At 37.7% G+C, this 15,025-nt stretch overlaps 1 protein-coding gene across 4 annotated transcripts; it reads right to left on the bottom strand.

The window, feature by feature from the left end:
• Positions 1-233: 233 nt before the first annotated feature.
• Positions 234-14,941, bottom strand: LOC112561376 (F-box only protein 10-like). Of its 4 annotated transcripts, none has more exons than XM_025233839.1 (18): positions 14,858-14,941; positions 12,800-13,314; positions 11,720-11,998; positions 11,016-11,208; positions 9,742-10,878; positions 7,870-8,092; positions 7,583-7,763; positions 7,208-7,289; positions 6,760-6,827; positions 6,013-6,149; positions 5,760-5,830; positions 5,423-5,575; positions 5,128-5,234; positions 4,321-4,486; positions 3,841-4,010; positions 3,093-3,230; positions 2,440-2,636; positions 234-1,690 (listed from the first exon to the last, which is right to left on the bottom strand). In XM_025233839.1, exons 2-18 carry the CDS (start codon positions 13,160-13,162, stop codon positions 1,504-1,506), a joined length of 3,852 nt encoding a protein of 1,283 aa, XP_025089624.1. In that variant the 5' UTR covers positions 13,163-13,314; positions 14,858-14,941; the 3' UTR covers positions 234-1,503. The 4 variants fall into 4 exon arrangements, with proteins under 4 accessions (XP_025089624.1, XP_025089626.1, XP_025089627.1 ...); XM_025233841.1 differs by lacking the exon at positions 14,858-14,941 and adding an exon at positions 14,686-14,727; XM_025233842.1 differs by lacking the exon at positions 14,858-14,941 and adding an exon at positions 14,380-14,400.
• Between the last annotated feature and the right edge of the window lie 84 nt (positions 14,942-15,025).

Genomic DNA, 15,025 nt, shown 5'->3' with positions numbered 1-15,025 from the left:
TAAACTTTAAACTGTTGCTTCATCATATCCTTGTGTGGCATTACTTTGAATGATGGAATGAGTTATAAATTTCATTCAAAAATGTGAAACCTACCACGTTTCTGCAAATCATCAAATATAAATTCTCTCAGAACGTTAAAATGTGGTATCTTAAGTCAGTTTATAGACAACTTTGCTTTACAAACTACTAAAGGAAAGATTAATGCATCATTAAAAACAAAAAGCCTGCCCGAAAGCCTTCAACCACATCTTGGGTACTTTTACTGTAAAATGACGGAGTGAACTATTTGTGCTTTAATGGAATAATGACAAAGCATGTGATCCATATGCATCAGCAGTCATCCACATCTAGTTTAATTTTAAAGATATAAACTTTAAAAAAGCAAACATCTATAATACTGACAAGTGTTTGATAACATTGACAGTGCCCTTTAAAAATGTTCTACAATCCATACTCATCTTGCCAGAATTAAGGGTGGCAACAAAGGGGATATATTATCTATAATTTAGGGAAAATCCGCTCTGCTACAAAGTGCAATAAAAGATTAGATTGGCATGATAATAGTTGGCAAACTGAGACTAAATTAAGAGCAATATGCTAAGACGTGATCATAGAATTCCAATTTCAAAATTAAAAAAATACAAGACAAGGGTTATCTTTTAAAATAGCAGTGAAATTAAGTTATGAAATAAACAGCAAGGCACAATAAAGGAATGAAAATGATATAAGGACGGATTCATAACAGAAATTCATGGTGTTCCACTGATTGTGTAAAAACATAACAAGCAAAACATTTCATAAATTAGAGGAATGATGTCTGACTATATAAATTATGCATGTTTCATATAATTTATACATTTTAAAAATTTTATTTATATTTTTCTTTCATTCCAGAGTACAGCTTTTACCAGTCACACCCATATCTGAATTATAAAGTATAAAAAGGAGTTAACAACCTACTTAAATTAATGTAGGTTTACAAAACTTTCAATCTTGTAACAAATCCACATAGCTTTAAAACATTTTTCTTCATAGTTATATTACCTAGTTTAGTTGCTGTCACAATGGATGCCAAAAAAACCCCCACCTAGCATGAACACAGTGATTAGATTTTGATTTGAAGAGGAATGTTGAGCAAACATTTAACAAACGTGATAAATCCCAATTCACAATAACTTAATATTTCACCATCCATACTATTTTTTTCAAAAACCATTTTCATATTATTTTATGAGGCATGAGTTGGTTGTGTGTGTCTTTATGGTCAAGGCTCTTTGCTAACACTGTTTTTGCTGATGACTTGGAAGACTAATTTTAAATCAGACACAGCGCTAAACAAATTTTCCTTTTAATACCCTGACTACAAAAGCCTGTTTCAAATCTACAGAGTGATAAGCAAGGAATTGGCTGTATCCTAAAAAAAACTTATTGCAATCCTTAAACATATTTTCTTTTCATGAGCCTTATAAGAGACAGCTTGATCATTATCACAGTATGACAACTCACAGTACAATGCATAGTTTGCTCCCCTGCTGACAGTCATCACCAGATGGCACCATTATCTTGGTGATGGCACTAACGTTGTGTGCAGGAAGGGTGGATGGAGGGGGAGGTGCTGCAATGACTGGACGTGCTGGAGGATCTCTCAAAAAGTGACATTTGTTGAAGGTGCCATCTTTAATGCTCTGACTGTGGACAGATTTAAATATAAAGATAACTTAAATACTTTTGGCATTTAAAAAATTTGTATAACCCTTTTCTTATGATTAAACGTGTGATTTACATTAACAGCTTATACATAAAAGTGTATGAGCATACAAGAAGCAGGCATCAAATGTACTTCACACCCGCTCACATAGATACACGAAGAGTGGTGAAATGGGAGTACTAGCATAAAAGCAGGATGTTTCATGATTTTGTCTATATGATGTTGATGACAGTATATATGATCTTATCACAGATGTATGCCTGGATGTATAAAGGTCAAATCTTCACTTGATCATTTTTATACTTAGTACACTTGCTCATGCATGCACAAACATTCACCTGAGCACATGCAATGGTATTTAAACTGAGTATCTCAGTCTCCATGTGTGCCTTAGTGTTGAATTACTTATTAACTTATTTATTTTGTTACTAGTTTCTTCTCCTAATTTTCAGTTGTTAATAAAAGTGTTAAATCTTAAATATATAGCATAGAGAACAAAGTCAAAATTTTCAATCCAGCGACACTAGAAAAGCTCTGAATGTGCATATATTTATTTCTGTGACACTCTGTATTTTGAAAGCAGAAAATGGCTGTGAAGACCTGGTAAAGCTATGTAGCCTTGACAAGCATCTGCTACCTTAATTTGTTGATTATGAACATGAGCTCCCCACTTCAACCCCACAAAAGGATGTAGTCTTATTATGAGACACCCTTTGATTCATCTCCTTACCCTGTGCATATCGCACTCTCTATCTCCTGTGGCAGTTGAGTCACCTTGTTATCCCTGACAGTAGCATGTTTGCTCAAGTCCAGGATATGGCCAGCTCCACTATCATAAAGCCAGTTGTCAGTGATGATACTTTCCCTAGCAGTAGCTGCTACCTTGATGGTGGAGCCAGAGTGACTGTGGATTCGATTTCTGCACACCTACAATCAGAAATCAGCATATCTAGTAATCCAAAAATGTCAGGTCAACATTTGTCTTCAAAGTATACATTTCCACACATTCTCTCTCTCTCTTTAACTTTTCCACACTTGCTGCTTTCTATATTTTATTGAAATAACTACATATAAAAATTTCATCCAGAAACCCAGAAATATGTGTACTTAAAAGGTACTGAAATATGAACATACTGCCAGGCCTCCAATGGATCATGAATTATCTATGGTGAGATGGAGGCTGTGCTGTTGAAGATGTGTAAATTATTTAAGCTTTGCAAGCATCATAACATCCTTAATTTGAACATTTTATTATACAGTGACTAGGATGCAAAGAAATGTACCATTCAGCAAAGCTTGCCACCTTACTCCTGAGTTTCAATCACTAATAACTGATTCCACTGTATACAGACAGAAATACTGGTTTCTTGCCCTTGCACTTACCCTGCAAAGAGCTCTGCTCTCCAGGCTTATGCCCCCTGCATAATTTCCCACCACATCATTGTCGTGGATATCAGCATTTCCTTTACACAAGAGACCACTTTCACGGTTATCATAAACTCCATTGCCTTCAATGATCATCTGCAATCCCAAAATGTCACAATCAAAATGAAGCAAGCATAGTTTTAAAATATTCAGACATGACATAGTATCCACTCTGTGCTTTGATCTGTCTCTTATGAATGAAGATGCTTTGATTTCACTTCCAATTTTATCCAAAGTATAGAATGCAACATGATAACAAAATAAACAACTTTTTTTTAACCTTAGCACTTAAAAAAAGGCATGCTCATTTATGGACAACCACACAGGCAGCACCTAGTTCACATGATGACCTAAAGCCTGCACAAACTGAAAATTCAATTCATTAAGCCAAGATCACAACATTTGTGTATTTTAATCAGCTCTTTCACTAGTCATATTCTTGCTGTTGTTGTAATGTCCAAAACTGCAGATACTTCAATTTATCATTGGGAGCTTTAAACAGAAAAGTCAGATGATAGTTTTAATCTGGGTCCTTGCAAAACTGAGTTGGCGAAAACTATATTCTTTAAATTTGCTAACAATATTCAGAATAATTCCAGAGACAACTGGAAAACTTTTTTCGACGACCCCTTTCCTGGCACTCTAGCAGGACAGTTTTAAAATGGCTGGACAGAAGGGGATGCTCATATTAATGAGCATTACTCACTGAAGTGGTGAGGGAAGTGACGATGCCACAACCATGATTGTTACTGATGCTGTTGCCACTTATGGTGACAGAGGCTTCTTGGTTAACCCACACCCCATCATCCAGGTTTGCATAGATGGCATTGTACAGGATGTCCACCAAGTTCCCAAGTTCCACCCCTACTCCTCTGCCTGCACCGAGGCAACAAATATTATCTTGTCACCAATGATGTGCCTTCTGAGAGAAAGTTCTGACAATGAAGGATCTATATTTACATAAATATTATTGGCATGATTTGACATAACTTAGTGAAGTGTCACATAGACTTTTTTCTGTTTTGTTTTATACACTAATGTATTAAGTAAAAGCCAAACAGAAATTCTCAGGGTTTATTTTTTTAAATATTTGGATGAAGATCATCTGAAACACTAAATATAGCTTTAGAATATACTGTTAAATTTTATCTATTTATTCATTTAAGGTAACAACTGATTCCTGTACCTTTATTGTGGTATATATTGTTGTACTGAACTGTTGTATGACAACATTTGGAAGGTGCTGGTGGCGTGTCTTCCATCAACATTCCCAAGACACTGCCACAGTGGGAGGCAGCTTGTGTTGTGTGGGAGCTGGGTGGCAGCAAGTGACTGGGATCATGATGAACATCCTGTGCACAAAAACATAGGAAAAAAATATACAGCATCATAAATATTAGATATACAGTTAACATCAAAAATAAGGGATAATCGACATCTTATGCATAACTTTTACAGTAGGTAATAACAAACATTCCAACTATTCCAGGCCGGCTGTGTCAAACTCTTTTAGTATTTTTCCTTATACCTACAGTTTTATATCTCTCTCTTTATTGATTGCCAATGAACACATAACATGGTAAACAGGTCTATAGTAGTCTTTACATTATCAGAATTAGAAGACCTGCAAAACTCTCTTTGCTTCAGACATTATCTTTAGCTACTGCTCTAAAAATCAGTTCTCAAATCCATTATCTGTTACAATACACTTTAATTAAAATTTATCAGTTTGTGAATGCTCTCCCCTCCTTCCATATCATTCGTACTGTTTTAGTGGTCATCTCTTTTAGGTTATTGGCCATCTCTAGCCAAAGTATTTGGCCTTCAAGACCAGACAGCTGGTCATGGTGGCACTTAATATACACTGTCACTTACATTATACCCCTCACCCTCTCACCAACACTGAAAATAAATGTTGGCACTCACTTTTAATCCTCACCCTAAGAGACTTAAGTACACACACAACAAAATATACTGCCAGTGTAGCACTAACCGTCTTGTTCACCATCATGATGCCAGCGTCTCCATTTTCGCTGATCTGGTTGCCATGTATGTAGGGTTTGCTAGCACTCATTATCCACACTCCACACCCGGTGTTACCTGTTTGATCCACAAACATCTGATTTTTAATAGGCTTCATGACTCGAACTTTCAGAACAGATGCAAATGTTCTGTAATATTTTCTAATTATCCTCTCTCTCTCTCTTCACACACACACACAGAGTTCATATTACAATTGTATTAAGACATGCCAAATTTCATTTAACTGAGATAAGAAAAATTCATACCTGATATAATATTGTTTTCAATAACACCCTGACCACGTTCTCCAATGACAATTCCATCTCCAAGACCATCAGCAATTGTGTTTCTACAGACCGTTGGGTTGCTGCCCAGTCGAACATCAACTCCACCCCAACGGTTCCCTTCAATAGTATTTTCTGTTGACACAATCCCAGTATTTAAAAAGGAAACAAAGTTTCTACAATATTATGTTATACCCATAAGTAAATGTTTATGTTCACACATATATACATATGCACACTCACTTATTTCCTCACAAACACATACAGCTCCCATTACATAAATCTGCTGCTAGCTAGATTTAGTCTGCATGCAACTCACCATATATTAACCCTCTTCCTCCTTCATTGATAGCAATCCCTGCTGCAAAGCCATCATAGATGTGGTTTTCACTGAAAATTGTAAGAAACCTTGGTCATCTTTCTGGGATGTTCTCTCTAGCCTAGTGTACGCTGCATGTCCACCATTTCTGCTGCTTTAGATAGCACGTGCTTAGCATGACTGCTAGTTTATCTTCTATACTTAGAGACATATGGATGCACATTCTTCATCAATGTGTGAACAACCATCTGACCTGATGGTAGGGTTTCCTCCATACAGAACATAGATGCCAGCTTCCTTGTTGCTGTAAATATCATTATTTCGGATCTGTCCACGTCCACTACCCAGCACAACCACACCTGACCTCTTCCCATGGTGGATTTGGTTGTGCTGTGAATACAACATGAACAGTTCAATGCAAAGGAAGTAGAACTCTTCCCCACCCCACCCACCCCCAAAAAAAGGTAAATAACCAGAATGCCACTAAAGCAATTGTATTGATTGGTGACGCGGGGAGTGGGGTAACAATATGATAAGACTGAATGAAAGTATATTAGGAGTAGAATAGATAATGAAACTGATAAATGCATTTCAGAGCAGCATCAACAGAAATTGCATGGGAAAAACAAAATGTGAATGCAGTAGCAAAAATGATGAGTCTCAAAACAGTGGGGTTGTTTCGTGAGGTTTACTGTTGATGCCAGGAAGCAAAAAAGATTTTATAGATCTGATGGATTCTGATTCATATCAAATTATAAACTATTACAGACCTGTTTACTACATGACATGGCAATCCAAAAGAAAGAAATATGAACTATAGTTATAAAGAAACTTAAAAAGTGTTTTAAATTTAATCTTTAAATTGATGGTGATTGCAGATGATTGCAATGGCAGCAATACCAGCAACTTCATGTCCATCTTTTCCCAATAACTGCATCCACAAATCACTGACTTCAAATATAGAAATAAAAGATATGTAAGTAACAAGGCTTGCAATCACCTGCACAATGGGGTCTGCACTTTTCCGAATGTCAATACCAGCTTCGTTGTTAGAGTGAATATCATTGCCTGGAATAATTTTAAACAGTTCCTATAAAAATGATACATTAAAATAGTATCAAAAAATGAGCTAAAAATTATGAAAAATAGTATACACACTATTTGTATTTATATACACAAACATGCAAATATATATATAGCTTGGTTTTAGGTAGATATGATTGCTTTTGGACAGGCCAAACGTGTGCCCTCTGCAGGAAAAAATGGTTGGACCAGATGAGAGTACTTGTCAGGCTAGATGGAAGCAATTATTGCTGTGCTCCTCACCTCTATCCCCTGGGTTGACTTATTCTTTCCTACTAAAAACAGATTTTAACATGCAAACATCTGTATTTATAAGGGGAGTAATTGGAGATGAAATAAAAAATAAAATCTGAGCTTAAACTCACCAGCAGCAAGACCTGTAGAGCCAAGACGCATGAATATCCCAGATGTTCTACAATGATGGATGTGATTCCTTGATATAACTACCTGTAAGGGAATCCCTTTTGTAAAAACCTTACATGAAAAGGGTAAAGTGAAGTGAATGGCTTTCAATGGATGAAAGTTACAGAGACTTAGCTCTTAGCCTTATTTTTTTGGCAGGCACATTCACAAAAATTTCTTAACAAAGAATATGCACACAAAAAAACCTGAAACACTCAAAAGTGGATAGAGGTTATTGTTAATAAGTAGGCAAAGGTATGTATGGTGTTGTATCAACCAAAGCTGATGTGTACTACCTCTCTTCAACCTCCTCTAACCTTTTCCAAAATGCAAGATACCTGTGCATTCTGTATACAGCGAATCCCATAGCCAACATTACTGATGTCACACTCTGAGATGATGGCATGAGCCTGTAGACCAACCATGACTCCACCTTTACTGTGAATCATACGGCACTGATGTACCAGACAACCTTGCACCTTATTAACACTCATCAGTACCCCTTCGTCCTGTAATGCACTGAAAAACAAATTGTTGACTCAAATAAAATCTGTACACATTCTAGATCAAACAAGATCATTGTGTGGAACTAAATACTGAGAGATAACAAAGATAGATGAATTACCTGAGAGTGATGCGACGTGTGGTTTGGCTGCATATGGAACCCACGTCTGCGTTTACAGCGTTAGCTGACAAAGATGCTTCCAAGTGCCTGTGGCGTAGATGGGGTAGCATTATGACTGACTCCTCTCCATCAGACAGGTCCAATTCATGGTCAGGGGGAAAAACTCTGTAGGATTCATCAGCTGAACTGCTACTGCTAGTGCTTCTGTTGCTGTTGATGGAATCTGAAAATGTTTTTTTTCTTTCAAAACATATGGACATAATGTCTTAAGCATTGATCTTAAAAATAGTGTAAAAGTGCACTTGGAGAACTCAGAAATGGAGAAATGTCACAACAGAAATTATTTTTTTAATAACTACTGGTGTATCAGAAGAATTCAATACAAAGCCTGAAATTTGTACACACAAATAAAGCATGCAAATAGGCAAAAAAATGCTCTTGAAATATTTGGTGATCCACATCTTCAACTCAAATGTAAAGTCGGTCCTTCTATATGGATCTGAGACATGGTATGTGACAAATACCATCACCAACAAGATTCAGACATTCGTCAACAGATGTCTGTGCCACATCCTCAACATCAGAAGTGCAACAAGTCTGTCAAGTAATAAATATTTATAAAGTCAGCTTATTTTCTTAATAACACGGAAATTTAAAAATAATCACAAAATTTTAAGTGCATTATATTATATATTATTGTCATTTCAACAAGAGTTGCGCAAAAAACTTCTGATATCCTGAACTACACATTAAATTATATGGCAGGCAGGAAAAATGTCTCCCTTTGAACTCAGTGGTTTTGTTTTTATACAAAATTCATGTAAATGAATGAGATGATAGTGGTTAAAATTCTACCTGCATTGCCTTGTTCTGAGTAAAAAAAATCATGACATTTCATCCCATGACATAATGTCCTCAAAGCTTGGGTATTGTAGATGTAACATTTGATGTTCCCTTTACTCTTGACTGTAGCAAGAAATGGCCTCAATAACACCGAGGTAAAGGCCCTTTCACAAAAGCACTAATTGGACCAGTTTATTTGAATGATATATGACTAGGTGTTCAGCCACCCCTTCCCCCCTCCATGGAACTTTTCTCTCTCTTTAACAATTTGTTGGTTAATCTTCCGTTTTCTTCCTGAATGTGTTGGAACGAAAGTACACATTCATGATGGGAAGGGGAGATCATAAGGGTGACCAGAAATTCTTGGCCAATCTCAAATTGGATGTGACCCCCGTGTGTGGGGGGGAGAGGGAGGATAGGGGTTGTTTTGTGTGTGAGAGAGAGAGAGACCAGACTGACCACAAAGATGAACACCTGACCATGTTTGCATTATGAACAAGTTGTGAAGACCAAAATAGGAAAGGGGGTGCAAGGGTGGTGCTGACAACCCTTTCCATTAGCAAACAGACCATATTTGTACACATTAATATATAAGTTTGCAAAGTTCAGTTATTTGTAAATGCATGTATAATAGAGCTTACATTTTTCTTACATTGTGTGCATGGTGGGGGGGAAGGAGGAGGAGGGAGTGGTTAGTTTATATGTTGATGTCAAAATAAATGTGGGTAAACTATTATGTATATTTCTTCCCCAACCAGGTTCCTGATGCCATCTGCTGAGAGGATTATAGGTGCAGCGTTTAGGGAAAGGAGTGAGACTTTACGGCATGAACAATGAATGCCATTTTTGTTGAATGAATAAATGCCATCAATCTTTTTCTAGCATTACTTAAACTGAAATTTTATTCTAGATGGCATTTTAAAAAAGGGGTATGAAAATGGGAATAAAAGGGTGTTTAAAATATTTTGTTTAAATCATCCATAGACTTTCCAGTGTTCAAACTGCCACTCACCACCCTTTCCCCCCTACCTCTGGCACTACTTGATCTTCCAGAATCCAATTCATCCAGAAGGGAGAGATCATCCTCATTACTACTGCAGCTGTCACTGTTGTATGACTGATGAGATCTGCGCTCTGCACCATCATCATGAGCTGCTGCAGCCTCCTGTAGCTGATGCTGGTGATCATGCTCCTGAAGGTGGAGGTCACAGGGCTCTGCATTACCATTCACTTCACACTCTTGTCTATTGCCCTGGCAATGGATTGAATACATATGGGCATTTTGATGCTGTTTGTGTTGTCTGCTGGGATGCATGTCAGCATCTTCTTCATAATGGTTGCCCAAGTGTTGCTCAGTCTCGTCACCACTGTCTACACCTGCATTCTGACCTCTGCTTAAATCTGGATGGGAGTCAGCATTTTGTTGACTGGCAGCAATGCCAGAAGAGTTATAAATGTCTAGTATCTTACTCCTTGCTGAAATGGGGAAGCTGCCATCTTGATTTTGTGTTGACTTGGCACTCCCACTGCCACTTGGTTCGTGATCAACTTGGAACTGTTCAGTGCCATCAGCAGCATGAGTGCATGCACTTGTTACACCTTGACACAAGATGTGGCTTTCAGGAATGACACCGGTTCTGATGCCAGAGTGCATTTCCACACCATTCACAACCCTAGTTCTGTGATCAGAAGCTGTGGACTCTCTCCTCTTTGAAAGAGGACGTTGGCAATGGAAATGGTTTCGCTCATCATTAATTTCAAGCCACTCTCCATCCTCCCATTCTTTCTCTGACTTACAACAGTCAGACCGCCTTCTAATGTTGCTTCTGCTGCAGTTGTGATGTATCTTGAGAATGTCTGATTGCTTAGAACAATGCAGAGGTTCACTCTGACAGCTAGGTCGCCGAAAAGTGCTATTCTTCCTTTGTTGTTTTGTCCCCTTCAAGAGGTCCATTTCTTCAAGGGCATCACCACCTTGGCCTTGGGACAAAGTGTCAAAAGTTCTGATGATGGAGGCAACATAGGACTTTCCTGTAACAGTTGATGTGGTGCTTTCTGTTGGCTTTAGGTGATATCTGCGGGAAAGAGAATGTCTCTGGGAGAAGATGGAGCTGATCTCCTGGCAGAGATGCTGGTATGCCCAGCTTCTTTCTTCCTTCATGTACCCTAAAAACAAAATAAATAAATTTGCAATGATCTTCTACCCTGTGTTCTTGTAATTTACTTGTACACACAGTAAGCATTTGTGTGTGAAATTACAAAAACCCAAATCATTTTGTCAAATTAAATAATGTAACACAAACCTTCAATGATGATGTTGGCATTGTTACTCTGTGAAAACTCACAGTTGCGGATGACACTTGCATTCAGATGCTGAAGAATAATTGAGGCATGACGGAATGTACAAAACTGAGTGTGACAGGTGGCTGGATTTTGGACATACATCATCCCATCCTCTATGATGCAGTTGTCCACCTGGATGTAGCCGGTTCTAACCTAGACAGACCCATAAACAATTTGCCATTTACACTATCACTTCTATCTATCCATTCATGCAGTACAAATCATCCTGCTGGCCCCAAGCCTGGATAAAGGAGAAAGGTTGGGTGTGGGGCTAGCAACCTCACCCCTTAAAAAAAAAACTGCTACAGAAACTGCAACATCACTACCAAAACGAGAGCCTGCATGGGAAGACCACTCGTCAAAAAGGCCTATGTGGCATGGCGTGGTTGTGGCCCGAAACTCCATGGGGATGGGGTGGGGGAGCAAGCAATCAGGATCAAGAAGAAATAATCATCATAATACATAGCTGACGCTAAGTGTTTTACAGGATACATGACGTTATTCATGGGCACATGACAAAAAAAGGCATTTCAGAGCATGGCATGTAAGCATGTGACAAATGTCTTGATGCAGAAAGAGGGAAGTCTATTCAAATGTTAATTCTGAAGAATCAGATATGCTCTTCATCTTTCCATGGGATGTAAGTTGTGCATGCTACACTCACCTTTAGCACAAAAGACGTGAACCAAGGAGCACGCAATACAACATTGGTTAGCCGTCCAGTCTCTGACAGCTGCTCAATGCACACCACTAGAATAACACTTCCCAGTTCTCCAGCTCCTACCAGCTCTACAGGGCATTTCACAGATGTTTCAAATTGCTCATCATAGATTCCTGGGTGGATAATAATTTTGTCATAGGCACTGGCAGCGTTAAGGGCGCTCTTCAGTGTCTGGTGCTCCAAACCAGGTCCAACCTCTATCGTTTGCCTTTCTCGTTTCCGCTGTGAAACAGAGTTTATTTCAATAAGGCACCAATTAATGAAATGAGTGAAATTCGGCTAATGACACTTTTCTTCTGTGGTCACAACATTTGAAATTTTCTGTTCCTTTCTCTTTGAACTTACTATATTTGAAGCCTTCAAATCTTTCAAAATCCACCTCTTTTAGAAATACCTTATATAACTTGCTAACTATTCTGTTCATTCCTCAATCGCCCATCTTTGCTCATGCTGTCACCACTGCATAGTCTGTATGCTGTTGTTTAAATGATTGACTTTGTACTTCAGCGTATCTTAAGTTACCAGTTCATTTGCAGTCCTATGAGCACAAACCTTTAAACTTACTGGGAAATGTAAACTTAGTATCATTAAAGCTCAATGAAAAGCTTGGCAGTGGAGCTCAGGTGACTGACCACTAGTTCTGAGCTCTCAAACTCTACCCTGCTTTTGAGAAAACAACAATAATGACAGTCTTTTTTGAATGCACAACTTCCACTACCCTTCCCAATACTACTACCTATTTGCTTATTAATTAATTTTGCTACTTTTGAGAACGCATTGCATTTCTGCTTTGTCTTACTATTCTCTCCTAAGAAGTGAAGTTTCATTAAATGCTGTGCTATGGGAGTTGGGGTAGTGGGAAAATGATAGAATTTTAATACAATGCTATTTACACCCAAAATAACTAAAATAAAGAAGATTAGAATATTAATGATTTTGAAATACAAGAAGGCAGTTTAAGACAGTTTGTCATTTTTGAAGAAATGTAATGAGACTACCCATAAAAAATGAGCCATGTATCACCTTCAGTATATTCATACAGCCTGCACCTGGAGACTGCTGAAGTCCTTGTTGCCAAAAGCGAGTAGCAAGGTACTGTTCTCGATATGACAGCTTCCATGACAGGGGCTCTGCATGAACATTAAGTGGCCAGAATGGATGTTTCCACTCAGTGCAGCCCAGATACAGCTCTTTCCAGCGGGTCATGTCCATGCTGAGGGAAAGGTCGTGCCATGTTTTGCTGACACAAGTAACATGGCAAAGATCACGTACAGATAAGTAGGAGAAGATTATCTGCCATATCTCCAAGGGAAGTCCTGTTTTGTCTCCCGGAAGGACCTTTGAGGTGGCATCTGTTTTAAGCGTTGTGGCAGAAATTGTTGACATGCTGCTGTGCAGAAAGCCCAAGGGGATGTGGAACTGAATTCTCTACCTTGAACATGCTTGCACAACATTATCAAGGCAGGGTTACACCTGTGTGCATGCTGACACAGCAATACACAAAACAGCAGGTTGCTCTGCAGCTAATAGAAACATTCCTGTATTAAAACAAACAACAAGAAAAAAGAAATAAATTGCATTAATCTCCATTTCTCAAAGAACCAATTTCTAAAGTATTGCTTACATGGATAGTTAAAGGGAAAAATTACAACAAATATTATTAAAAATATTCCAAAAGAAATCTGATGTTTAGATTTTGTGCATTTTGAAGACAATAACATTTCAAGATTGGTATCTTTTATTTTGTGTTATATACATAACATTCATTACTATACACATAATTCATACATGCACACCTTTATGTGTATATCATTTTCAGGAATTGTTTTCTCACCTAGAATGTTTTTAGTCATCATTTTGTCAGTTAAGGTCATGAAGCCACTGTTTGCATGCTGTTCACAATTAATTTTAACATATTTTCTTACTTCATTAATATAATCTGCAAAGTTTTTCCACATGCTAGATCTTGAAACTACCTGGATTGTAAAAAATAAAATAAATTTTTTTTCTCTCTTATTTTTGATGGCCACATGATTAGGTAGATATCTTATTATCTCTTTGTGCTAAAGAGATTTCTTAACAGGATATAATATTCCTTTCGGCAAACACTCTCAAGCCTGTCACATACTGAAGTCATATGACTCAATTTCTTGGCTGAGATAACCCAACAGCAGGAAACAGAAGACATAAATATGAGGGATGTGAGTGAAGCATTGCTAACTGATGTTTGGAAAGGGAATACTATGTTTGACACTAATAAAGACACTTGTGGATGGAGAAGGTTGCAGTAAGAGCAATCCCTAAAGGTCAAATAAATGAATCAATTATTATACTGGCAACAAGTGCATTGGAACTGCACAATTGTTGCATGAGCTTTCAATTAACTTACACATCATTGGATTGCCCTTAATTGATCCCAGGAAAAATGACAGTGGTCATATGCCGGTAAACAAATCTTGACAAAGGCAACTTTGATATATATATATGGAAATTCGCAGAAATGATTAAAACATTAAGTCAGCTTTTACTTTTTGTTTAAAGTGCCAATAAGTCCATTCAACATGAGCCAAAATGCCTTTGCTATCTATCATCAGCAGCTATACCTCAAATGACGACAGGCCATTGTATTAACGTTACTAACCCTAAGCGTCAGGTCACATTCACAACAAGACTTTTAACTGATAACATTTCTCAAAAGTTGTTATTAAGCAGAATCCTAGGAAACAGAATTTGTCTTCATGGATACTATCACTGGATCCGGTGGGGTATCCCCCACCTGAAGCACATGACTTTCTTCAAAATATCCAATCGACATGCAGCTATATGTACATTGTTAGTACTTTGCTTTATTCTTTGCTTTACATTGTCGATATATTTTAAAAAATTAAATTATCTCGATAAAGTCCCACCTCTTCTTGCGACAGTCTCATTTCTTGTCGTCTGCACGGGTACATCTAAGAACATCAATAAATTTTTCTAAGGTATGGATTATTTGTGCTACTAACAAAGGCTAACAAATACCTATGAGCTCCACTTAGATATCTACAATACTGGTACATGATTATTTACACTGCATCTTACCTTTCCAGTTTTTACTTTGCAGTTTAGGATCGACAGTAGACTTTGTTGACAGTCGCATGGTGCTAGCACACGGTTCTAGTGACGTCACTGCCTGGGCCCTGAACATGTTTGATAAAAAGATTTTTCATTAAAGTTCTCTTTTTCTCTAAGTGACCAGTTAAGGAAACA

The sequence above is a fragment of the Pomacea canaliculata genome, linkage group LG4 (assembly GCF_003073045.1).
Source record: "Pomacea canaliculata isolate SZHN2017 linkage group LG4, ASM307304v1, whole genome shotgun sequence".
In the NCBI taxonomy this organism is placed as follows: domain Eukaryota; kingdom Metazoa; phylum Mollusca; class Gastropoda; order Architaenioglossa; family Ampullariidae; genus Pomacea; species Pomacea canaliculata.
Note: the sequence above shows the minus strand (reverse complement) of the source record. Positions and strands in the feature narration are given on the sequence as shown.